At 40.6% G+C, this 27,764-nt stretch overlaps 1 protein-coding gene across 2 annotated transcripts; it reads left to right on the plus strand.

Annotated features, from left to right (window-relative positions):
• The first annotated feature begins 4,755 nt into the window (after positions 1-4,755).
• On the plus strand, positions 4,756-27,754 carry haus2 (HAUS augmin like complex subunit 2). Of its 2 annotated transcripts, XM_030125940.1 has the most exons (8): positions 4,757-4,771; positions 4,830-4,939; positions 22,509-22,595; positions 24,301-24,399; positions 24,602-24,671; positions 26,847-26,979; positions 27,064-27,172; positions 27,276-27,754. In XM_030125940.1, exons 3-8 carry the CDS (start codon positions 22,509-22,511, stop codon positions 27,387-27,389), a joined length of 612 nt encoding a protein of 203 aa, XP_029981800.1. In that variant the 5' UTR covers positions 4,757-4,771; positions 4,830-4,939; the 3' UTR covers positions 27,390-27,754. The 2 variants fall into 2 exon arrangements, with proteins under 2 accessions (XP_029981799.1, XP_029981800.1); XM_030125939.1 differs by having other exon boundaries at positions 4,756-4,939.
• Positions 27,755-27,764: the final 10 nt, after the last annotated feature.

The raw sequence follows: 27,764 nt of genomic DNA on the forward strand, positions 1-27,764 counted from the left end.
AAACTGAAATTTCGCGCTACAGCGCCCCCTACAAGTTTTTTAAAAAAAATTTTAATTAAAATTGCTTCAGTTCGGACATACGAACACCAGTTTTGCTCAAATTTTACTCAGACGTCTATGTCTCAGGCCTACACCCATTTATCAGGAAAATTTGAAATTTGGACCTATAGCGCCCCCTACATATTTACCTCTACAAAAATTACTTCACTTCAGACATACGAACACCAATTTGGCTCAAATTTGAATCAGTTGTCAATCTCCCAGGCCTACACCCATTTATCAAAAGAAATATCCATTTCGCTAACTAGCGCCCCCTACAAATTCACCTTCACGAAAATTGCATCAACTCAGACATATGAACACTGAATTGGCTCAAATTTGACTCAGTGGTACATCTTGCAGGCCTACACCCATTCAATTGAAGAATTTTAATTTTAGCTGCATAGCGCCCCCTACAGATTTACTTATACAAAAATGTCCTTACTTCGGACATACGAGCAATGATTTCCCTCAAATTTGAATCAGTTGTCAATCTCCCAGGCCTACACCCACTCATCAGAAGAAACTGAAATTTGGTGCTAGAGCGCCACCTGCAGAACAATGGGCATACTTACACTCGATGTGCCCTTGGCGAGGGCCTTTAGATGCCGCTTGCGGCTTTAATTTCTGCTTTGTGCTTATAAATTCTTCTCTGCTCAGAACATATAAAATAGCAAATAGCAGCATATTCACAGCCTCTGGAACAGGGGTGATTCTAGGATCAGAGGTTTAGGGGTGCTGAGTGCCCAGAGGGCTTGCTGGACAGGCAAGAGAAATTTCACTGTTTAGTACTTTTTAAATGCAATTTTAGACCATCGTTCCCACATTAGTGAAAGAAAAGTAACATTTTTTGGGTATGAGAAACTCTGTGACAAAACCATCAAATCTGATCAAAGTTATTTAAATGCTGATCCACAGTAAAAGAGGAATGGATTGGAATCATAAAAGAAATAAACCCTAACCCTAATTTCTGGTGGAAGACAGTCCTCCATTTTGATACAGCAGCTCTTCAGCGTATACATCTACAAGAGAGTGGGCTTAAGTCCAGAGGAATATTAGTGTCAGATCTACCATATCTACTTCAAACACTGTCTGCACATGACAATACATGGACTGTACAGGTTCTATCAGTGGAACATTTATACATCTGTTGGATAAATGGACACAAACCAACATATATGTGGAATAACACTTTATCATATACCGTCAAAACATCAGCAAACCAGTTTTGGTCATTTGTTTTCCAATTAATCTGATTAAAATACATAACATTTAGCACATTTAATCTCTGAGGGAGATCATTTCTAATAAACTGTAGACCAGTGTGAAAGGCTAAGTACAAAGGCTGAACCCAAAAGCAAGACCACAAGTAACCAGTAAGGTTTAGTGTTTTTATTAAACACTTTCACAAAGAAAAAGGTACAACACAGAATATATAATTTCTGTGGAGCCTCTGGTTCCGGGGATAAACATCTGGGCTGCGGGTGGATACAGCAGACGACCGGCTTGGCCGAGCCGGGAAAACCCCAACGGAATCCCCACTAGGGACAGACAGAGGGTGGTCAATAAACAAGCCAGGTCATACACGGAAAGACAGTCAAACAAGCAACGGTACATGGGGGACAGGCTGACTCACGGTAGTAATCCAGGCGAAGGTCGAAGCACAGGTATTTAAAGGGAGAAGGCAGAGACAGAGTCGGGTACACGAACCAAGTCGAAAACTAGCAGGCAGGACAGGAACAGGCTGAATCAGTGGTCGAAGGACAAAAACGGGTCAAACACAGCAGACAAACGAACAGGATCCAAAAACGCTGGTAAGTGAACACAACAAGTTGTAGAGCACAAACTGGCAAACAAACAGGGGAAGACTGAGGGTTTAAATACACAAGAGGGCGGGAAGACAATTGGACACAGGTGGAGATAATCAGGGAGGAGTCAGGTAATCAGGGAAAAGGTGAACACGATCAGGGAGAGGAAGTAAAGACAACAGACAAGACACATGAGGGAAACTTAACAAAATAAAACAGGAAATGACAAACAAAACAGACAAGACAGACAAAGTCCAATAGCCGACATGACAACCAGTGTATATGTTCAGTGTCTCTGCTCTCCTCTCTCTCTTTGCACTTTAACCAAAAGGCAAATAACCAAACAATGTGTTTTTATATCTAATAAGAGATATAAACAGGTACATCCTAATATATAATGCACGTTGTCCGTCCGATTGATGTTGCAGCACAGGAGGGCGTTTGTACAGGTTTTTCTCAGCCTTCACAGGCCTGATCACCGCCAAACTCGCCAAAGGAATAGAAACATTACCTGACTATCTACTAGGCACAATTTTATGTCCGTATTCAAATGTTGAGAGGTATTCTGGCCAATTTTATCCTGTCATGCTATCGTACAATGGCACCATGGATACAGTGCTGCTAGTTTATTCATCTTACAACGTCATTGTAACAGAATATTTGGTTGCTGTGGAAAATGAAGTTACTCAAGTTGATCTCACACTCTTACCTGAATCTGGCTCTTTTTTTTTTGAGGAAAAAAAAAACCAAAAAACCAAAAACAATCGTATGTTCCTGTCTACACACACACACACACACACGCGCGCACACACACACACACACACACACACACACACAAACACACACAATAGGAGTTAATGTTCATCCAGTCAGATAAAGTCCGTCTCTCCCCGTCTTTAATCTGAATACATGCACAGACACAACAGCAGCTTCTGTCAGTCCAGTTCGAACACAGGACAGAGGTGGACTGAACCACATGAAACATTTCCTAGCTCGAAAAAACATCAGCTAACTCCCACCTAACAGCAGAAACAGGCATCTACGTTTCAGTGCAGCAAAAATTATGGACTGGTGTTGATAATAATGTGTTGGTATTCAGTGGTCGAAGTAAACAAATGTCCTTGTTGAACCCAGGTACTTCCACCACTACTGTACCAGGTACTTACTCCACTACTATACCTGGTTCTTACTCCACTACTGTACCAGGTACTTACTCCACTACTGAACCAGGTTCTTACTCCACTACTGAACCAGGTACTTACTCCACTACTGAACCAGGTTCGTACTCCACTACTGTACCAGGTACTTACTCCACTACTGAACCAGGTACTTACTCCACTACTGAACCAGGTTCTTACTCCACTACTGTACCAGGTACTTACTCCACTACTGAACCAGGTACTTACTCCACTACTGAACCAGGTTCTTACTCCACTACTGTACCAGGTACTTACCCCACTTCTGAACCAGGTACGGACACCACTACTGTATCAGGTACTTACTTCACTACTGTACCCAACTCCAGAAGGCAGCGCCTGTGCACTGCTCTACACAGGTAGAGCCGAGAGTCTGAGGCAGGGAAAGGGAAGAGGGACGGAGCGGATCAAACCATTTTTGAGACTAGATGGGTGGGGGTGATGTATTTTTGTTGTTAAATATTATGTTTCAGCCATGTACAGTCTATGGTTTTGTCATTTTTCTAGCATGTTAAGAATGGACATAAAGTAAACAAGAAAAAAGAAAAATTTAAGCAACCTTAAAATTTTTTAGGGGTGCTGGGAATCAATTTAGGGGTCCTTCAGCACCCCCAAAAATGGGCTAAAAATGCCCATGCTCTGGAACAAGGTTATTATCGTTAACAAAAACTAATGAAATGACGAAAACTAGAATCGAAAAAAACATTTTTGTTAACTGAAATAAATAAAAACTATAATTAAAATAAAAAAATGCTAACTAACTGAAACTGTATTGTTTTCTTACAAAATCAAAATGGATAAAAGTTATGGATAAAATTCCCTTCGTTTTCGTCTTTGTCAATGTCGGATTGATACGAAATTAATTTATTTCGCTCTAGCAATTTTAGCTAGCGGCATCATACGACACTTCACGGTCCGTCACTTGTGTTCACTTGTGGTTTCCAGTCGTCTTCTGGTCCCCACTCTACCTGGAAACATGGAGACTAAAGTTGGGAAAAAGCAGCAGAGTCCTGTCTGGGATTTATTTGAATACAACGGAGAAGAAGAGAAAAAATATGAAAAAAAATAAACCTAAACTAAAACTAAGCATTTAGAAAAAAACTAAAACTAATAAAAACTGTCAAACCTGCTCTAAAAACAAATTAAAACTAACTGAATCAGAGAAAAAAAGTCAAAACTAAATAAAACTAAACTATAATGAAAAATCCAAAACTATTAGAACCTTGCTCTGTAACGGAGGTTTTTCCTCTTTATTATTGTTATTTCTAGTTTTCTGTTGTGGTTTGGTTTAGTTTAGGAAAAGACAGTGGTTTAGTTTCAAACATAATGAAGTAATTTCCTACAAACTGAATGTTTATCTGTTCCCAGGTTATTATCATGGAATTTCTTGAAAAACGTCAAATAAAGTCCTCCAGCTTTGCTCCAAAACTGTAGAATGATCATAATAAAATATTTATAAAGACAATTAAGAAAAACAACAAAACCTTGAGAAGTTTCATTTTTGACTGAGAAAGTGAATACAATTAAATTTAAAGGACAAAATCTATATCAGCTTAAAAATGATTATACATAAAAGTTCGTCACAATAGGTGAAAGTGTGTGACAGATGTAGTTCTGCATCTGTCCTGAGGGGGCGGTAATGAGAAGAGCACCATAGAAGACAGAACAACAGAGCAGCCGCAGAAGAAGAAGAAGATCCCCCCCCCATAAAACCGAAGAAGAAGAAGAGTCCGGAAACAAACGGTTCGGCGGGATCTTAAACTGGAGCAGATGATTTTAGGAAAAGTTGGTTCATTTTTGTGTAAAACTCTGAATTTTGATCAGATTGAAGATTAACGGCGGGTTTTTACCGACGGACAACGGACACTTTACGCCGGTAGAAGGACGTTTACGGAGGTTTGTTCGTATTATCAGAGTGTTTTTATTGAGATTCACGTAAAATAAGAACAAACAGCTGCGACTCACATTATTAATGAAATCTGCCCATTATTTTCCGTTTAGCTGATCAATTAGTTTATAAAATAGAATTTTCATTGTCATTGTAAGAACAACAACGAAATTAAGTGCCATCCAATATGTGCATCATATTAGTACGGTGGCCCAGAGGTGCAACAGCCCAAAAAAATTTCCACTATAAGAAAAAGAGACCAGTCCCCAAAATTATCCACTATAAGAAAAAAAGAGAACAGCCCAAAATATTATCCACTATAAGAAAAAAAGAGAACAGCCCAAAATATTATCCACTATAAGAAAAAAAGAGAACAGCCCAAAATATTATCCACTATTAAGAAAAAAAGAGAACAGGCCAAAAAATTATCCATTGTTCTCTTTTTTTTTTCTTATAGTGGATAATTTTTTATAGTGTTGCACCTCTGGGCCACCGCATATTAGGGCTGCAGCTATCGAATAATTTAGTATTCGAGTATTCTACTGAAAATTCCTTTGATTAATCGAGTAATTGGATAAAACTTATTTTTGCTTGGTTAAAGAGCAATTATAAATACACAAGAGGAAATAAGTAAGGTATTTCACTTAATAATGAAGGACCAATTGGTTTCCTTTTTTTTTTTTTTTTTTGATAATTACTTCCTCCAGGAGGTAGTGTGATTGTTTTGCTTTGTGTGCGTGTTTGTATGTTAGCAAGATAACTCAAAAAGTTATGGACGGATTGTCATGAAATTTTCAAGAAATGCTTTTTTTCCCCACCTTTATTGAAGCGACACCAAGTGACATTATGTACAGTATTATACAATATTTACATTACATCATCATAATGTGTGTGTGTGGGGGTTGAGATATAGGGCAAGTAATATACAAAAGAAACACATGTCAGTCAATAGTAAAGATCAGTGTCCTGTCCTGGTTGTGTTAATGTTCTGTGTGTAGCATAGTGTGTAAGGTGTGTATGTGGTGTGACTGTTGTGATGTGGATTTCTCAAGAAGAAAAAAAATTAAAGCCGCAAGCGGCATCTAAAGGCCCTCGCCAAGGGCACGTCCAGTGGAAGTATGCCCATCGTTCAGCAGGTGGCACTCTAGCACCAAATTTCAGTGTCTTCCTATGAATGGGTGTAGGCCTGGGAGATTGACAACTGATTCAAATTTGAGGGAAATCATTGCTCGTATGTCCGAAGTAAGGAAATTTTTGTATAAGTAAATCTGTAGGGGGAGCTATACAGCTAAAATTAAATTTCTTCAATTGAATGGGTGTAGGCCTGCAAGATGTACCACTGAGTCAAATTTGAGCCAAATCGGTGGTCATATGTCCGAAGTAATGCAATTTTCGTGAAGGTAGATTTGTAGGGGGCGCTAATGAGCGAAATAGAAATTTCTTTTGATAAATGGGTGTAGGCCTGGGAGATTAACAAATGATTCAAATTTGAGCCAAATTAGTGTTCGTATGTCTGAAGTGAAGTAATTTTCGTGAAGGTCAAATTGTAGGGGGCACTATAGCTCCAAATTTCAAATTTTTCTGACAAATTGGTGTAGGCCTGAGAGATGGACGTCTGAGTCAAATTTGAGCCAAATTGGTGTTCGTATGTCTGAACTGAAGCAATTTTAATAAAAAAAATTAAAAAAAAATCTTGAAGGGGGCGCTGTAGTACGAAATTTCAGTTTCTTTTGACAAATAGGTGTAGGCCTGGGAGACAGATGTCTGAGTCAAATTTGAGCCAAATCGGTGTTTGTATGTCCGAACTGATGTAATTTTTGTAAATGTACATTTGTAGGGGGCGCTATAGTGCCAAATTTCAATTTCTTTTAGTAAATGGGTGTTGGCCTGGGAGATGGATGTCTGAGTCAAATTTGAGCCAAATTGGTGTTCGTATATCTGAAGTGAAGTTATTTTTGTAAAGGTAAATTTGTAGGGGGCACTATGGCACCAAATTTCAAATTTTTCTGATAAATGGGTGTAGGCCTGGGAGATAGACGTCTGAGTCAAATTTGAGCCAAATCGGTGTTCGTATGTCCGAACTGAAGCAATTTTAATAAAAAAATATGAAAATTTTTTTTAGGGGGCGCTGTAGTGCAAAATTTCAGTTTCTTTTGATAAATAGGTGTAGGCCTGGGAGACAGATGTCTGAGTCAAATTTGAGCCAAATCGGTGTTCGTATTTCCGAAGTGAAGCAATTTTAATAAAAAAATATTAAAATTTTTTGTAGGGGGCGCTGCAGTGCAAAATTTCAGTTTCTTTTGATAAATAGGTGTAGGCCTGGGAGATGGACGTCTGAGTCAAATTTCAGCCAAATCGGTGTTTGTATGTCTGAGCTGAAGCAATTTTTGTGATGGTAAATTTTCGAAAAAACTTCGCAAAGTTTGCAACCTCGTCGCACAAAAACGGTGACACCGATTCAAAAAATTCGGCTAACTTTTGATGCCCCACTTGTCTAGATACTGTACACTGATTTTGAGCTCATTTGGCCAAACGGCTTAGTAGGAGATAGTTAAAATACAACGTCAGCGAAAACGCTGACTCAGCATTTTGGAAATTTCAATCCAATATGGCCGACTAAGGGTTGGTTTAGGGGTGTGGCCATAATAATATTTTTTGTTTGTCACCTCATGATGAATCTGTGTACCAATTTTCGTGGCTCTATGACAAACTTTATGTTGGACGTGCTCCCATTGGCGCAATGCATTTCCACTTTTCAAGGGGGCGCTGCAGCAACATTTCTTTACCGACATCTACGAAACCTATATGTAAATGCAATTTCTCACATTTCTGAATTTTGTGCAAGTTTTGGTGAGTTTTCATAAATGTTCAGGGGGTCAAAATTGAGCTCAAAGCGCAGGAGAAAGAAAAATAAATTAAAGCCGCAAGCGGCATCTAAAGGCCCTCGCCAAGGGCACGTCCAGTGGAAGTATGCTCATCGTTCAGCAGGTGGCGCTCTAGCCCCAAATTTTGTGTCTTCTGATGAATGGGTGTAGGCCTGGGACATTGACAATTGATTTGAGACAAATCAGTGTTCGTATGTCCGAACTGAACAAAATTTTGTATAAATAAATCTGTAGGGGGGGCTGTAAGCCGAAATTCAATTTGTTCCATTGAATGGGTGTAGGCCTGTGAGATGTACCACTGAGTCAAATTTGAGCCAAATTGGTGTTCGTATGTCTGAACTGATGCAATTTTCGTGTAGGGGGCGCTACTGAGCGAAGTGGCAATTTGTTTTAATAAATGGGTGTAGGCCTGGGAGATTGACAACTGATTCAAATTTGAGCCAAATTGGTGTTCGCATGTCTAACATGAAGTAATTTTTGTAAAGGTAACATTGTAGGGGGCGCTATGGCGCCGAATTCAAATTTTTTCTGATAAATGGGTGTAGGCCTGGGATATAGATGTCTGAGTCAAATTTGAGCCAAATTGGTGTTCGCATGTCTAACATGAAGTAATTTTTGTAAAGGTAACATTGTAGGGGGCGCTATGGTGCCGAATTTAAATTTTTTCTGATAAATGGGTGTAGGCCTGGGATATAGATGTCTGAGTCAAATTTGAGCCAAATTGGTGTTCGTATGTCCGAACTGAAGCAATTTTAATAAAAAAATAAAAAAAAACTTGAAGGGGGCGCTGTAGTACGAAATTTCAGTTTCTTTTGACAAATAGGTGTAGGCCTGGGAGACAGATGTCTGAGTCAAATTTGAGCCAAATCGGTGTTTGTATGTCCGAACTGATGTAATTTTTGTAAATGTACATTTGTAGGGGGCGCTATAGTGCCAAATTTCAATTTCTTTTAATAAATGGGTGTAGGCCTGGGAGATAGATGTCTGAGTCAAATTTCAGCCAAATCGGTGTTCGTATGTCTGAGCTGAAGCAATTTTTGCGATGGTAAATTTTCGAAAAAACTTCGCAAAGTTTGCAACCTCGTCACACAAAAACGGTGATGCCGATTCAAAAAATTCGGCTAACTTTTGATGCCCCAATTCTCTAGATACTGTACACCGATTTTGAGCTCATTCGGCCAAACGGCTTAGTAGGAGATAGTTAAAATACAACTTCAGCGAAAACGCTGACTCAGCATTTTGGAAATTTCAATCCAATGTGGCCAACAAAGGGTTGGTTTAGGGGTGTGGCCATAATAATATTTTTTGTTTGTCTCCTCATGATGAATCTGTCTACCGATTTTCGTGGCTCTACGACAAACTTTATGTTGGACGCGCTCCCATTGGCGCAATGCATTTCCACTTTTCAAGGGGGCGCTGCCGCAACATTTCTTTACCGACATCTACGAAACCTATATGTAAATTCAATTTCTCGCACTTCTGAATTTTAGGCAAAATTTGGTGAGTTTTCGTAAATGTTCAGGGGGTCAAAATTGAGCTCAAAGCGCAGGAGAAAGAAAAATAAGACAAAAAAATAAATAAATTAAAGCCGCAAGCGGCATCTAAAGTCCCTCGCCAAGGGCACGTCCAGTGGAAGTATGCCCATCGTTCAGCAGGTGGCACTCTAGCACCAAATTTCAGTTTCTTCTGATGAATGGGTGTAGGCCTGGGAGATTGACAACTGATTCAAATTTGAGGGAAATCATTGCTCGTATGTCCGAAGTAAGGGAATTTTTGTATAAGTAAATCTGTAGGGGGCGCTATGCAGCTAACATTAAATTTCTTCAATTGAATGGGTGTAGGCCTGCACGATGTACCACTGAGTCAAATTTGAGCCAAATCGGTGGTCGTATGTCCGAAGTAATGCAATTTTCGTGAAGGTAAATTTGTAGGGGGCGCTAATGAGCGAAATGGAAATTTCTTTTGATAAATGGGTGTAGGCCTGGGAGATTAACAAATGATTCAAATTTGAGCCAAATTGGTGTTCGTCTGTCTGAAGTGAAGTAATTTTCGTGAAGGTCAAATTGTAGGGGGCACTATAGCTCCAAATTTCAAATTTTTCTGACAAATTGGTTTAGGCCTGAGAGATAGACGTCTGAGTCAAATTTGAGCCAAATTGGTGTTCGTATGTCCAAACTGAAGCAATTTTAATAAAAAAATAAAAAAAAAACTTGAAGGGGGCGCTGTAGTGCAAAATTTCAGTTTCTTTTGACAAATAGGTGTAGGCCTGGGAGACAGATGTCTGAGTCAAATTTGAGCCAAATCGGTGTTTGTATGTCCGAACTGATGTAATTTTTGTAAATGTACATTTGTAGGGGGCGCTATAGTGCCAAATTTCAATTTCTTTTAGTAAATGGGTGTAGGCCAGGGAGATGGATGTCTGAATCAAATTTCAGCCAAATCGGTGTTCGTATGTCTGAGCTGAAGCAATTTTTGTAATGGTAAATTTTTGAAAAAACTTCGCAAAGTTTACAACCTCGTCACACAAAAACAGTGACACCGATTCAAAAAATTCGGCTAACTTTTGATGTCCCACTTCTCTAGATACTGTACACCGATTTTGAGCTCATCCGGCCAAACAGCTTAGTAGGAGATAGTTAAAATACGACGTCAGCGAAAACGCTGACTCAGCATTTTGGAAATTTCAATCCAATATGGCCGACTAAGGGTTGGTTTTGGGGCGTGGCCATAATAATATTTTTTGTTTGTCTCCTCATGATGAATCTGTGTACCGATTTTCGTGGCTCTACGACAAACTTTATGTTGGACGTGCTCCCATTGGCGTAATGCATTTCCACTTTTCAAGGGGGCGCTGCTGCAACATTTCTTTACCGACATCTACGAAACCTATACGTAAATTCAATTTCTCGCACTTCTGAATTTTGTGCAAAATTTGGTGAGTTTTCGTAAATGTTCAGGGGGTCAAAATTGAGCTCAAAGCGCAGGAGAAAGAAAAATAAGACAAAAAATAAATAAATAAATAAAAATAAAAATAATAATAATCTGAGCAAGAACAATATAGCCGTTTCTATGGCAACCACGTATTTGCCCTTTTTTGAAAGTTCTCGAGGTCCCCCACATGTCTGTGGGGTCAGAGGTCACGTGTCGTGCACTTACACCCACATGACTAACCCTGAGTGGGCGTGTCCCATTGACTCCCATTCATTCTGAGCAGGTGTAAATATGCGATTTGTGCACATGTCATATACATCGTCGGAAAGGTCTCAGTGCTGTGAATGTGAAAATGTGTGAGAGTGGCGACAGTGGCGAAAGGCGACCGCGTCACTGGCGATTTTGTCCCCATGCGCCCACTGCAGACTCAATAGGCCCTGCGCCGGCTTTACTCGGCTCGGGCCTAAAAAAAAAAAAATAATAATAATAATCTGAGCAAGAACAATATAGCCGTTTCTATGGCAACCACGTATTTGCCTTTCTTTGAAAGTTCTCGAGGTCCCCCACATGTGTGTGGGGTCAGATGTCACCTGTCGTGCACTTACACACATGTGACTGACCCCGAGTGGGCGTGTCCCATTGACTCCCATTCATTCTGAGCAGGTGTAAATATGCGATTTGTGCACATGTCATATACATCATCGGAAAGGTCTCAGTGCCGTGAATGTGAATACGTGTGAGCGTGGCGACAGTGGCGAAAGGCGACCGCGTCACTGGCGATTTTTTCCCATGCGCCCACTGCAGACTCAATAGGCCCTGCGCCGGCTTTACTCGGCTTGGGCCTAAAAAAATAAAAATAAAGAAAAATAATAAGAATCTGAGCAAGAACAATATAGCCGTTTCTATGGCAACCATGTATTTGGTCTTATGTCAAAGCTCTCGAGGTCCCCCACATGTCTGTGGGGTCAGATGTCACGTGTCGTGCACTTACACCCACATGACTGACCGCGACTGGGCGTGTCCCATTGACTCCCATTCATTCTGAGCAGGTGTAAATATGCGATTTGTGCACATGTCATGTACATCGTCGGAAAGGTCTCAGTGCCGTGAATGTGAATATGTGTGAGAGTGGCGACAGTGGCGAAAGGCGACCGCATCACTGGCGATTTCGTCCCCATGCGCCCACTGCAGTCTCAATAGGCCCTGCGCCGGCTTTACTCGGCTCGGGCCTAATTAAAGCCGCAAGCGGCATTGAAAGGCCCTCGCCACGGGCACGTCCAGTACAAGTATGTCCATTGTTCAGCAGGTGGTGCTCTAGCACCAAATTTCAATGTCTTCTGATGAATGGGTGTAGACCTGTGAGATTGACAACTGATTCAAATTTGAAGCAAATCTTTGTTTCTATGGCCAAACTAAAGACGTTTTTGTATAAGTAAATCTGTAGGGGGTGCTATGCAGCCAAAATTCAATTTCTTCCATTGAATGGGTTTTGGCCTGTGAGATGTACCACTGAGTCAAATTTGAGCCAAATCAGTGTTCGTATATCCAAACTGATGCAATTTTCATAAAGGTAAATTTGTAGGGGGCACTATTGTGTGAATTTTCAATGTCTTCTGACAAATGGGTGTAGGCCTGGGAGATTGGCAACTGATTCAAATTTGAGGCAAATAGGTGATCATATGTCCAAACTAAATCAATTTTAGTAAAATAAATTCGTAGAGGGTGCTATGGAGCCAAATCTCAAATTTTTTAGATGAATAGGTGTAGGCCTGGGAGATAGACAACTGATTCAAATTTGAGCCAAATCGGTGTTTGTATGTCTGAGCTGAAACAATTTTTGTAAAGGTAACTTTGCAGGTTGCGCAATTGTGCGAAATTTCTTTTAATAAATGGGTGTAGGCTTGGGAGATAGACCTCTGATTCAAATTTGAGACAAAAAGATGTTCGTACGTCCGAGCTGAAGCAATTTTTGTAATGGGAAATTTTCGGAAAAACTTTGCAAATTTTATGACCTTTTACCAAAAAAACGGTGACACCGATCCCAAAAATTCGACTAACTTTTGATGCCTCACTTCTCTAGATACTGTACACCGATTTTCAGCTCATTTAGCCAAACACCCAAGGAGGAGATAGTTAAAATACGACGTCAGCGAAAACGCTGACTCAGCATTTTGGAAAATTCAATCCAATATGGCCGACTTTCTGTTGGTTTAGGGGCATGGCCATAATAATATTTTTTGTTTGTCTCCTCATGATGAATCTGTGTACCGATTTTCGTGGCTCTACGACAAACTTTATGTTGGACGTGCTCCCATTGGCATAATGCATTTCCACTTTTCAAGGGGGCGCTGCTGCAACATTTCTTTACCGACATCTAAGAAACCTATATGTAAATTCAATTTCTCGCACTTCTGAATTTTGTGCAAAATTTGGTGAGTTTTCGTAAATGTTCAGGGGGTCAAAATTGAGCTCAAAGTGCAGGAGAAAGAAAAATAAGACAAAAAAAATAAATAAATAAAAATTGAAGCCGCAAGCGGCATCTAAAGGCCCTCGCCACGGGCATGTCCAGTAGAAGTATGTCCATCGTTCAGCAGGTGGCACTCTAGCACCAAATTTCAATGTCTTCTGATGAATGGGTGTAGGCCTGGGAGATTGACAACTGATTCAAATTTGAGGCAAATCTTTGTATGTCCGAACTAAAGAAAGTTTTGCATAAGTAAATCTGTAGGGGGCGCTATGCAGCTAAAAATAAATTTCTACCATTGAATGGGTGTAGGTTTGCGAGATGTACCACTGAGTGAAATTTGAGCTAAATCAGTGTTCGTATGTCCGAATTAATACAATTTTCGTGAAGGTAAATTATTTGGGGGCGCTAATGAGCGAAGTGGCAATTTCTTTTGATAAATGGGTGTAGGCCTGGGAGACTGAACACTGATTCAAATTTGAGCCAAATTGGTATTCGTATGTCTAACGTGAAGTAATTTTCGTAAAGGTAAAATTGTAGGGGGTGCTATGGCACCGAATTTCAAATATTTCTGATAAATGGGTGTAGGCCTGGGAGATAGACGTCTGAGTCAAATTTGAGCCCAATCGGTGTTTGTATGTACGAACTGAAGAAATTTTAAGAAAAAAATATTAAAAATTTTTGTAGGGGGCGCTGTAGTGCAAAATTTCAGTTTCTTTTGACAAATAGGTGTAGGCCGGGGAGACAGATGTCTGAGTCAAATGAGAGCCAAATTGGTGTTCGTATCTCCGAACTGATGTCATTTTTTAAAATGTACACTTGTAGGGGGCGCTATAGTGCGAAATTTCAAATTTTTTTTTATAAAATAGGTGTAGGCCTGGGAGATGGACGTCTGAGTCAAATTTGAGCCAAATCGGTGTTTGTGTGTCTGAGCTGAAGCAATTTTTGTAATGGTAAATTCGCGCAGAAACTTTACAAAGTTTGCGACGTCGTCACACAAAAACGGTGACACCAATCCAAAAAATAACTTTTGATGCCCCACTTCTCTAGATACTGATTCTGATGAATGGGCGTAGGCCTGGGAGATTGACAATTGATTCAAATTTGAGACAATCAGTGTTCGTATGTCCAAACTAGAGAAATTGTTGTATAAGTAAATCTGTAGGGGGTGCTATGCAGCTAAAATTAAATTTCTTCCGTTGAATGGGTGTAGGCCTGCGAGATGTACCACTGAGTCAAATTTGAGCCAAATCGGTGTTCATATGTCTGAATTAATGCAATTTTTGTGAAGGTAAATTTGTAGGGGGCGCTACTGAGCGACATGGCAATTTCTTCTGATAAATGGGTTTAGGCCTGGGAGATTGACAACTGATTCAAATTTGAGCCAAATTGGTGTTCGTATATCTGAAGTGAAGTAATTTTCGTAAAGGTAAATTTGTAGGGGGCGCTATGGCACCAAATTTCAAATTTTTCTGATAAATGGGTGTAGGCCTGGGAGATAGACATCTGAGTCAAATTTGAGCCAAATCGGTGTTCGTATGACTGAACTGAAGCAATTTTAATAAAAAAATATAAAAAAATTTTGTAGGGGGCGCTGTAGTGCAAAATTTCAGTTTCTTTTGATAAATAGGTGTAGGCCTGGGAGACGGATGTCTGAGTCAAATTTCAGCCAAATCAGTGTTCGTATGTCCGAACTGATGTCATTTTTGTAAATGTACATTTGTAGGGGGCGCTATAGTGCAAAAATTCAATTTCTTTTTATAAATGGGTGTAGGCCTGGGAGATGGACGTCTGAGTCAAATGTCAGCCAAATCGGTGTTTGTATGTCTGAGCTGAAGCAATTTTTGTGATGGTAAATTTTCGAAAAAACTTCGCAAACTTTGCAACCTCGTCGCACAAAAACGGTGACACCGATTCCAAAAATTCGGCTAACTTTTGATGCCCCCCTTGTGTAGATACTGTACACCGATTTTGAGCTCATTTGGCCAAACGGCTTAGTAGGAGATAGTTAAAATACGTCAGCGAAAACGCTGACTCAGCATTTTGGAAATTTCAATCCAATATGGCTGACTAAGGGTGGGTTTAGGGGCGTGGCCATAATAATATTTTTTGTTTGTCTCCTCATGATGAATCTGTGTACCGATTTTCGTGGCTCTATGACAAACTTTATGTTGGACGTGCTCCCATTGGCGCAATGCATTTCCACTTTTCAAGGGGGAGCTGCAGCAACATTTCTTTACCGACATCTACGAAACCTATATGTAAATTCAATTTCTTGCACTCCTGAATTTTCGGCAAAATTTGGTGAGTTTTCATAAATGTTCAGGGGGTCAAAATTGAGCTCAAAGAGCAGGAGAAGAAAAATAAATAAAAAAAATAAATAAATACAGAAAAATAATAAGAATCTGAGCAAGAACAATATAGCCGTTTCTATGGCAACCACGTATTTGGCCTTATGTCAAAGCTCTCGAGGTCCCCCACATGTCTGTGGAGTCAGATGTCACGTGTCGTGCACTTACACCCACATGACTGACCCCGAGTGGGCGTGTCCCATTGACTCCCATTCTTTCTGAGCAGGTGTAAATATGTGATTTGTGCACATGTCATGTACATCTTCGGAAAGGTCTCAGTGCCGTGAATGTGAATATGTGTGAGAGTGGCGACAGTGGCGAAAGGCGACCGCGTCACTGGCGATTTCGTCCCCATGCGCCCACTGCAGACTCAATAGGCCCTGCGCCGGCTTTACTCGGCTCGGGCCTAAAAAGAAATAAATAAATAAAAATAATAATAATCTGAGCAAGAACAATATAGCCGTTTCCGTGGTAACCACGTATTTGACTTTATTTGAAAGCTCTCGAGGTCCCCCACATGTGTGTGTTGGTCAGATGTCACGTGTCGTGCACTCAGACACACGTGACTGACCCCGACTTGGCATGTCCCATTGACTCCCATTCATTCTGAGCAGGTGTAAATATGCGATTTGTGCATGTCATGTACGTCGTCGGAAAGGTCTCAGTGCCGTGAATGTGAATATGTGTGAGAGTGGCGACAGTGGCGAAAGGCGACCGCGCCACTGGCGATTTTGTCCCCATGCGCCCACTGCAGACTCAATAGGCCCTGCGCCAGCTTTACTCCGTTCGGGCCTAATAAAAATAAAAATAATAATAATCTGAGCAAGAACAATATGGCCGTTTCTATGGCAACCACGTATTTGCCCTTTTTTGAAAGTTCTCGAGGTCCCCCACATGTCTGTGGGGTCTGATGTCACGTGTCGTGCACTTACACACATGTGACTAACCCCGAGTGCGCGTGTCCCATTGACTCCCATTCATTCTGAGCAGGTGTAAATATGCGATGTGTGCACATGTCATATACATCGTCGGAAAGGTCTCAGTGCCGTGAATGTGAATATGTGTGAGAGTGGCGACAGTGGCAAAAGGCGACCGCGTCACTGGCGATTTCGTCCCCATGCACCCACTGCAGACTCAATAGGCCCTGCGCCGGCTTTACTCGGCTCGGGCCTAAAAATAATAATAATCTGAGCAAGAACAATATAGCCGTTTCTATGGCAACCACGTATTTGCCCGTTTTTGAAAGTTCTCGAGCTCCCCCACATGTGTGTAGGGTCAGATGTCACGTGTCGTGCACTTACACCCGCGTGACTGACCCCGACTGGGCGTGTCCCATTGACTTCCATTCATTCTGAGCAGGTGTAAATATGCGACTTGTGCACATGTCATGTACATTTTCGGAAAGATCACAGTGCCGTGAATGTGAATATGTGTGAGAGTGGCGACAGTGGCAAAAGGCGACCGCGTCACTGGCGATTTCAACCCCATGCACCCACTGCAGACTCAATAGGCCCTGCGCCGGCTTTACTCGGCTCGGGCCTAAAAATAATAGTAATCTGAGCAAGAACAATATAGCCGTTTCTATGGCAACCACGTATTTGCCCTTTTTTGAAAGTTCTCGAGCTCCCCCACATGTCTGTGGGGTCAGATGTCGCGTGTCGTGCACTTACACCCACATGACTGATCGTGACTGGGCGTGTCCCATTGACTACTATTCATTCTGAGCAGGTGTAAATATGTGATTTGTGCACATGTCATATACATCGTCGGAAAGGTCTCAGTGCCGTTAATGTGAATGTGTGAGAGTGGCGACAGTGGCGAAAGGCGACCGCGTCACTAGCAATTTCGTCCCCATGCGCCCACTGCAGACTCAATAGGCCCTGCGCCGGCTTTACTCGGCTCAGGCCTAATAAGAATCTGAGCAAGAACAATATAGCCGTTTCTATGGCAACCACGTATTTGGCCTCATGTCAAAGCTCTCGAGCTCCCCCACATGTCTGTGGGGTCAGATGTCACGTGTCGTGCACTTACACACACATGACTGACCGCGACTGGGCGTGTCCCATTGACTCCCATTCATTCTGAGCAGGTGTAAATATGCGATTTGTGCACATGTCATATACATCTTTGGAAAGGTCTCAGTGCCGTGAATGTGAATATGTGTGAGAGTGGCGACAGTGGCGAAAGGCGACCGTGTCACTGGCGATTTCGTCCCCATGCGCCCACTGCAGTCTCAATAGGCCCTGCGCCGGCTTTACTCAGCTCGGGCCTAATAAAAATAAAAATAATAATAATCTGAGCAAGAACAATATAGCTGTTTCCATGGTAACCACGTATTTGGCCTCATTTGAAAGCTCTCGAGGTCCCCCACACCTCTGTGGGGTCAGATGTCACGTGTCGTGCACTTACACCTGCGTGACTGACCCCGACTTGGCGTGTCCCATTGACTCCCATTCATTCTGAGCAGGTGTAAATATGCGATTTGTGCACATGTCATACATCTTCGGAAAGGTCTCAGTGCCGTGAATGTGAATGTGTGTGAGAGTGGCGACAGTGGCGAAAGGCGACCGCCTCACTGGCGATTTTGTCCCCATGCGCCCACTGCAGACTCAATAGGCCCTGCGCCGGCTTTACTCGGCTCGGGCCTAATAAATAAAAATCAAATTAAGTCAAATCAAATAAAGAAAAGGAAAGAAATAAAAGAAAATAAAAGTCAGGGATATTACCAAATACAATCATTAGGTAGCTGAAGCTGAGTGAGATGAGGAGAAAAGAAAAGGAGAGAGAGAGAGAGAAGAAAAGAAAAGAAAAAAAGAGGGGATAAAAAGGAAAATGGGGGTTAATAAAAATAAATAAGTAAATAAATGAAAATGACCAAATGTGATTCAAAGTACAATTTATCAACATTTGATGCTATTGCCCCCGCTGCTTCACCTCGCCATCACAGCACTGCTGCAGCTTTATTTATCTGGCCTATTTCTTTCTTTCTTTTTTAAATTATATTAACATATTTATATATTTTGCTTTTTCAATGGTGAAAATAAACTCCCGGCCCATGTTGGGAATTGTTTGTATGAAAGTGTCTGTACTGTGCATTAAAAACACCCAAGGTTGTTTGTTCTCACTCCTTGCTTTGTCTCCCTCCTCATTGTGTGTGTATTATTTTTTGTTACATGTATGGTTGGCATTTATTTATCACCATTAAAAAAACATTGCACCTGTTGGTGTAAAATGAATTTAATTTACAGAAACTAGGGTTGAATGTGGGAATAAGGGGGCAGAACCAGGTATATGATGGCAATAGGGGTGACGGCAGCAACAACACCACCAATAGTACACTAACAACAATATGTAACTATTGTATTAATACTATAATAAATTGAGGATTAGAATAAAGAGAATGGAAAGAAGAGAGAGAGGAAATGGAAAGACATGAAGAAAAAGAGAGAGAAAAAAGATGAAAAAGAGAGGAAAATATCAATACATAAGAAGAAAATTTAGAAGGAACGAAAGAGGCAGGAAAAGAGAAAAATTAAAAATAAAAATAGAAGAAAAAGAGTAATAATAATTTGAGCATGTGTGTGTATGTAAGTGTGTGTGAAGATTATAAGAATTTGAAATTGTGAGTGGCATATGTAATTTTAATAAATACATGATAGCTATTGACTTAAGGCTTAATGATAGCAATTATGTTATTGATGTTGAGAGGTGATTGAGGTTAATGTTGTAGTGGTTAATGAATGGTGACCAGGAATCTGTGAAGGATGTTATGTTGTCATCATTATGGCAAGCTGTTATTAGTGAGGATGTTATGTATTGGGTAATAGAATTGGTCCAATGATTGATATTAATTGAGTGTTTTGATTTCCAGTTTTGCAGAATTGTTTTCTTGGCGATGGTTAGAGATGTCAGTAGGCTGTTCTTGTGTCTGGACAGTATGGTAGTTGTTGTGGTGAGACCAAGTAAACAGAGAGAGGGGAGAAGGGGGACTCTGCAGCTCAGGATATCTGTGAGTTTCTGAGTGATGGTGTTCCAGAAAGCATGTACAGGAGTGCATTCCCAAAGTGCATGTAGGTAAGTGTCAGTGACTCCCATGGTGCATTGTGAGCAAGTGGCTGTGTCAGTTAGTCCCATTTCTTGCATCTTGTATTGTGTGACATGTGTCCTGTGAATAACTTTATATTGAATGAGTTGCAGATTGGTGTTGGATGTCATAGAAAAAATGTTTTTGCAAATTTCTGTCCAGTGTTCATCTGTGAGTGTTGTGTCAAGGTCCATGTTCCATTTTTCCACTGGTGTGTGTATTGTATTGTCTGAGTTGATGTGTCTGTATAATTTGGAGGTGAGTTTTTTCAGTTCTTTAAAGTTCTTTATATTTTCTAGCAGTTGGGGTGGGTTCAATGTATTGTGGGTTATGTTAATTTTACTTTGGATTATAGATTTAATTTGTAGATATTGGAAGCTGTTCTTACTGTCAAGTTTGTATTGTTCTGTGAGCTGTGTAAATGTGATGAATTTGTGATCACTGAAGAAGTGTTGTAGGTGAGTGATGCCTTTTAGCTCCCATGTGTGATAGTGAAGAGGTGTGACGTTAATATGAAAGTCTGGGTTATGCCAAATAGGGGTGTATTTACATGGTGATGTTGAGGAGTTGGTTAGTTTTAATGTTTTCCACCAGGCTGTCAGAGTTGTTGAGATGACTGTTTTTAAAGCAGCAATGTTTTTTTTAGTGTTGTGCTTAAAGATGGTATATCTGCCAAAGAAAGGTTTGTGAAGTATGACTGTTCCAGTTGAATCCATGTGTTATTGTGTGTTGCTTTTGTCCATTTAACTAAGTACTGTAATTGATTAGCCAGAAAGTAGTGGATGAAATGTGGTGCGTCTAGTCCGCCTTGACCTTTATTTTTCTGTAAAGTAGTGAGTTTGATTTTTGCTTTTTGGTTCTTCCAATAAAAGTGTATGCACAATGAGTTGAGTTTATTGAACCATTTGTCAGGAGGTGTAACCGGGATATTGGAGAATAGATAATTTAGTTTTGGGAGGATTTTCATTTTTACCGATGCTATGTGTCCAATGAGTGTGAGTGGTAAATTTGTCCAGCGTTCCAGATCATCTTCTACTGGTTTGAGCAGGGGGTTGTGGTTAAGTGAAAACAACTCTGACAGCCTGGGGGAAATGTTAATACCCAGATACCTAATATTGCCAACGTGCATTTCAGGAAGTGAGTTCTGAGCTGCAGAGTCCCAAGCATCATTTGAGAGTGGGAGTATTGTTGATTTGTTCCAGTTGATGCTATAATCAGATATGGATGAGAATGTATTAATGATTTTGAATGTTTCCTGTAGTGATTGCTGGGGAGTTTGTAAGTAAAGAAGAATATCATCTGCGTATAAACTAATTTTGTGTTGTGTACCTGAGACGTTGATTCCTTTTATACTGTTAGTCTGACATATTGCAGTTGTGAGGGGTTCTATGAAAAGTGTGAATAGGGAGGGAGAGAGTGGGCCTCTGCCCAATTTTCAGGAAATGTTGATACTGGCACAAGGAAGAAATGATTAAATTTTGGTGGTGATTGGGGGGGGGCAGATCTGTCTTGGTGGAGGTCTGTGTTCTCCAAGTGCTTTTCTTGTTAAGTTTTATTTCTTGCATTCATATTGTGCATATGCAAGAAAATATATTTTCTTGACTAGAAACATTTCCAGAGAGGCCATTGCAAACACAAATAAAAATAAATAAAACATAAATAAAAATAAATACAATTTAATTACTTTCAATTTAGTATTTCTTGTAAGTATCAAAAATATAAGGCATTAATAAATAAAAAAAAAGGCATAAACATTGTCTTTTAGTTGTGCAACTGAACTTTGGCAGCTAAAATAAACAGGTTCCAGGTCAAATAAATCCTAATAAAACGAGCACAGACCCATCAGTCACACATCCATCCACATCTGCACTGATCCCTTTAACACAGGGGACTCAAACTCATTTTAGTTCAGTTCCACGTTCACCCCAGTATGATCTGCAGGACCAGTAAAATAATACCAGTGAGAAAAAGTAAAATTACACTTTGATGTTTATATCTACAACGATTCCTTAAAAATCTGAATAACGTGAACAACTTGAAATGTCTTAAGAAAAACAAGTGCAGTTTTAACAATATTCTGCCTCAGTTTAGTAGTTTATCATTTACACATGTGCGTTACAACTTACATTACAATTACAAATACACAAAACATTTAGTAACAGGTAGAATATGGATAAAATTGCATTTACTTTTCTCAAGACATTTCACATTATTCGTATTTGTTCAGGTTATTCAAATTTTTTGTAAAAGGATAGTTTGTTTAAAATGTAAACATTTTTCATGTAATTTTACTTTTTTTTTTTTTTACACTAAAACAAAGATAAAATCTGCAGTTGTCATCATTTATAGGTTATTGTGATATTATTTTTCTGGTCTGACCCAATTGAGATCTAATTGGTTTGTATGTGTCTGTATGTGGAACCTGAAATAAAATGGTTTTAACACCACTGATTGTTAATATCTTCAGGGTAATTTTTGCATTTCACAAATTCATCCTACGGGCCAGACTGGACCCTTTGGCGGGCCAGATTTGGCCCTCGGCCCGCATGTTTGACACCTGTGCTTTAACACATTATCGCAGTGTTTTTCTGTGAGGACAGCTGGTGGTAAAAACGCTTCTTAAATCTGTTTGTCCTTGTCTTTTATTGTTTTTATTCTTTATTCTGTTATTGTTCTTTATTCTGTTACTTTTCTTCTTTATTCAGTTATTGTTCTTTATTCTGTTATTGTTTTTCTTTATTATGTTATTGTTCTTTATTCTGTTATTGGTCTTCTTCTTTATTCTGTCATTGTTCTTTATTGTTCCGTCCACGTCCCTCTGATGTCCAACTTACACTAAGCGTCCTGTCCTTGTGTGTCCAGATGTCTCGGTGGGATTTGTGTCTGTTCTCGGTGACGCCTTCGGCCAGTCTCCTGTCCAGGTGCGTGTCCAGAGGAGCAGTGTCTCAGGTGAGGACAGAACCCTGTCCCGGGTCCAGCAGATCCAGATCTGACCTTTGACACACACAGTTCAGTCCAAATCAAGGTTCTAATAGTTTTGGATTTTTCATTCTAGTTTAGTTTTATTTAGTTTTGACTATTTTTCTCTAATTCAGTTAGTTTTAATTTGTTTTTAGAGCAGGTTTGCTAGTTTTTTATTAGTTTTCATTTTTTTCCCCTAAATGCTTAGTTTTAGTATTAATTTCAGTTTTGTCGTATCTTTTCTCTTCTTCTCTGTCATATTCAAATAAATCCCAGACAGGACTCTGCTGCTTTCTCCCAACTTTAGTCTCCATGTTTCCAGGTAGAATGGGGACCAGAAGACGACTGGAAACAACAAGTGACGGACTGTGAAGTGTCGTATGGTGCCAGCAGCTAAAACTGCTAGAGCAAAATAAATCGATTTTGTATCAATTAGAGCCCGACAGATTAATCGGGCCGACTATAGCGTTTCACCAACTAATCAACATCGGCCAATATGTAGCCGATATATTAACTCTTTTTTTGCTGCGTGGAGATTCTGTCGCTCGCTGCTCCTGTGTGTGTGTGTGTGTGTGTGTGTGTGTGTGCTGCCCGGAGAATAAGAGGAACTTTAAAGTGAGTTAGTTTCACTTTCACTCCTGCTCGGACAATGACGCTATCACCCACCCCCACACACACAATCACATAACCCCCACACACACACACACATGCTCTGACAAGGATGGACTGCTTATCCCCCCTCCCGCTCCGACCCCCACCCCAGCGAAAATCACGGACCGCTACCGCGCGCTCTGATAAAGATGGACCACTAATTTCCCCCCCCCCCCCCCCCCCCCCCCCCCGGAAATCACGGACCCCCCCTCGTCTTATGAATTATTCACTCCCCCCACACACACCCATGTCCGTGCACTTCCTGTCTGTCTCACAGTTTCATTCTGCAGGTAGGCCTGGGTGTTAATAGTGTAGGGGAGACTGGGGACAGTTGTAACACGGGTCAGTTGTAACTCTTGCAGTTGCTCCAATCAGGATCAACTTAGGACTCACCTAATTCACTCTGCACATGCTCAGTTTAGTCCTTAGTCCACATAAGAAGCTGTAGTGCCATGAGGCAGAAAAATCAAAATTTGTGAGTGAAAACATTATTGTGTGGTAAGTAATATTTTTTGCTCTGATTATTTTTGTGATTGCATAGTTTGCATTTGAAAGTTGTGTAAATGATCTTTGTCAGATAAACACAGATTTATGCAACTGTTTATCCACCTGTCCACAATTATCTAATATAAGATTATTATATCCTGTGTAGATCAGTGTTCTTATTTCATATATCGGCCAATATATCGGTTATCGGCCAATATCGGATATCAGCCAATATATCGGATATCGGGTTTTTTTAACCCCCAATATCGGTATCAGCATCGACCCCAAAAATCCCATATCGGTTGGGCTCTAGTATCAATCCGACATTGACAAAAGACGAAAACGAAGGGAATTTTATCCATAATTTTTATCCATTTTAGTTAGTTTTGTAAGCACACAATACAGTTTCAGTTATAGTTTTTTTTCTTTTAATCTTTTAATCTTTCTTTTTTTTAATCTTTTAATTTCAGTTAACGAAAATGTTTTTACAATTCTAGTTTTCATCATTTCGTTAACGATAATAACCTTGGTCCAAACCCTCACGTTTTGTCCATAGGAGGACATAGACTCCACCTCCTCTAATGGAAGCCCCGCTTTCTCCCCACACCTGTACAGGGCTGAAGAACGAACCAGAACACAGAGGAAGCTGGAGGAGGTACAGTTAGTCACCAGCAGGTCGTCTGAAAATGAACCAGAGCATGTGTGTTTATGTCATTCACCTTCATTGTGGTTTATATCAGTCATATAAGAGACGGTAGAGGTCCGGACCGGGTCACAATAAACCGGATCCATGTGGACTCTGGTCCGGACCGGGTCAGAATAAACCGCATCCATGTGGACTCTGGTTGTGTTTTCAGCTGCAGCTGCAGATGGAGATGCTGAGGGCGGAGAAATGGAGCGCAGACGTCACCCACCATGTTCACCTGGGTAAGTTCAGCACAGGGGTCACCACAGACACCACAGAAGAAGAAGAAACACAATAAAAATGAATAAAAACTACAGAAGAAGAACTGCACTAAAACCACAGAAGAAGAAACACACTAAAACTACAGAAGAAACACAAAAACCACAGAAGAAGAAACACTAAAACCACAGAACTGCACTAAAACCACAGAACTGCACTAAAACCACAGAAGAAGAGACACTAAAACCACAGAAATGCATAAAAAAAACCTCCCAGAAGAACTGCACTAAAACCACAGAAGAAGAAACACACTTTAACTACAGAAGAACTGCACTAAAACCACAGAAGAAGAATGGCACTAAAAGCACAGAAGAAGAAACACACTAAAACTGCAGAAGAACTGCACTAAAAGCACAGAAGAAGAACTACACTAAAACCACAGAAGACCTGCACTAAAACCACAGAAGAAACACACTAAAACCACAAAAGAAGAAATGTATAAAAACCACAGAAGAAATGTATAAAAACCATAGAAGAAGAACCGTACTAAAACCACAGAAGAAGAAACACACTAAAACCACATAAGGAGAAACACACTAAACCACAGAAGAAGAAACACATAGAAACCACAGAAGAAGAAACGCATAGAAACCACAGAAGAAGAACGGCACTAAAACTACAGAAGAAACACACTAAAACTACAGAAGAAACACAAAAACCACAGAAGAAGAAACACACTAAAACCACAGAAGAAGAGACACTAAAACCACAGAAGTGCATTAAAAAAAAAAAAAAACAGAACTGCACTAAAACCACAGAAGAAGAACGGCACTAAAACCACAGAAGAAGAAACACATTTAAACTACAGAAGAACTGCACTAAAACCACAGAAGAAGAATGGCACTAAAACCACAGAAGAAACACACTAAAACCACAGAAGAAGAAACACACTTAAACTACAGAAGAACTGCACTAAAACCACAGAAGAAGAACGGCACTAAAACCACAGAAGAAGAAACACACTTAAACTACAGAAGAACTGCACTAAAACCACAGAAGAAGAACGGGACTAAAACCACAGAAGAAACACACTAAAACCACAAAAGAAGAAATGTATAAAAACCATAGAAGAAGAACCGTACTAAAACCACAGAAGAAGAAACACACTAAAACCACAGGAGAAACACACTAAAAGCACAGAAGACGAACGGCACTAAAACCACAGAAGAAACACACTAAAAGCACAGAAGAAACACACTAAAACTACAGAAGAACTGCACTAAAACCACAGAAGAAGAAACGCACAAACCACAGAAGAAGAAACGCACTAAAACCACAAAAGAAATGTGTAAAAACGACAGAAGAAATGTATAAAAACCATAGAACGAAGAACCGCACTAAAACCACAGAAGAAGAAACACTAAAACCATAGAAAAACGGCACTAAAACCACAGAAGAAGAAACACATTAAAACCACAGAAGAAACACACTAAAACCACAGAAGAAGAAACACACTAAAACCACAGAAGAAGAAACACACTAAAACCACAGAAGAAAAAACGCATAAAAGCCACAGAAGAAAAACACTAAAACCACAGAAGAAACACTAAACCACAGAAGAAGAAAAACACTAAACCACAGAAGAAACGCACTAAAACCACAGAAGAAGAAACAGACTAAAACTACAGAAGAAACACACTAAAACTACAGAAGAAACACACTAAAACTACAGAAGAAACACAAAAACCACAGAACACACTAAAACCACAGAAGAACTGTACTAAAACCACAGAAGAAGAAACGCACAAACCACAGAAGAAGAAACGCACTAAAACCACAAAAATGTATAAAAACCATAGAACGAAGAACCGCACTAAAACCACAGAAGAAGAAACACTAAAACCATAGAAGAATGGCACTAAAACCACAGAAGAAGAAACACACTAAAACCACAAAAGAAACACTAAAACCACAGAAGAAACACACTAAAACTACAGAAGAACCACACTAAAACCACAGAAGAACCACACTAAAACCACAGAAGAAATGTATAAAAGCCACAGAAGAAGAACCACAGTGAAACTACAGAAGGAGAAATATATAAAAACCAGAAGAAGAAATGTATAAAAAGCACAGAAGAAAATTTAATTAAATTCTTCCTGTCTCTCTGTCTCTGTCTCCTCTGTCCTGGTGTCCAGCTGGTCGGTTCCAGTCTTTGCAGATGTTCTGTGTTCATCTCCAGGATCTGCTGAAGGAACAGAACAACCTGAGACAAAAACTGATGAAACCACTGGGACACACACACCTGCCTGTGCACGCCCACCTGCACAGGTAACACATACACACACACACACACACACACACAATACACACACACAGGTAACACACACGTATGTAACTGTGTGTGTGTCTCAGGTCCCTGGTGGACACTCTGCAGTCCCTCCTGTCTTTCATGGACACCCTTGAGGACACGCTGAACTCTGTCCGGAATATTCCCACTGCCAGCGAACGCCTCACTCAGCTGGTGAGTCACATGACCTGACAGGGCTTTGAAGGAGTGGGAGGAGCTAAAGTTGACCTGATGTGGTCCAAGTTCTGGTTTTTAACTCCTGTCTCATGTGGTCCAGGACTCGTCTCTGGTCCAGATCCTGGCCCAGGTGGCCCGGGTGGAGAACCTGACCAATCAGGTTCTCCAGTGGAAGGAAGTCCGCAGCAGCGTGTTGAGTGACAGCTCCGCCTGACCACCCCTGACCCCTGGCCCCAGGAGACGGACTGAGTGTCCTCTCTGACATGGACTCATTCAATAAAAGACCAGGACCAGGTTCAGGGTTTGATTCGGGTCTCTATGTGGATCAAAGGGGTTTTTCTGTGGAAAGTCCAGATTCTGAGACCAGGACCATCATATCCACATCAGACCTGCATCAGGTCCACATCAGACCCACATCAGATCCACATCAGAGCCGCATCAGATCCACATCAGACCCGCATCAGATCCACAGTGTTGATAGAATAGACCTTGTTCTTTCCATAGACATCTGAGCATGCTCAGTTCAAGCTCCGCCCCCTGTGGAATGGGGCGGGGGGCTCAAACACAGAGCAGTGAGTGAGACCGACTC

Source organism: Sphaeramia orbicularis, chromosome 22, assembly GCF_902148855.1.
Source record: "Sphaeramia orbicularis chromosome 22, fSphaOr1.1, whole genome shotgun sequence".
In the NCBI taxonomy this organism is placed as follows: Eukaryota; Metazoa; Chordata; class Actinopteri; order Kurtiformes; family Apogonidae; genus Sphaeramia; species Sphaeramia orbicularis.

Coding starts and splice junctions, on each gene's coding strand:
- haus2 (XM_030125939.1), top strand. CDS start 22,509: ATGTCTCGGTGGGATTTGTGTCTGTTCTCGGTGACGCCTTCGGCCAGT. Junction 24,400..24,601: donor CACAGAGGAAGCTGGAGGAG/GTACAGTTAGTC, acceptor TTGTGTTTTCAG/CTGCAGCTGCAGATGGAGAT. Junction 26,980..27,063: donor GTGCACGCCCACCTGCACAG/GTAACACATACA, acceptor TGTGTGTCTCAG/GTCCCTGGTGGACACTCTGC.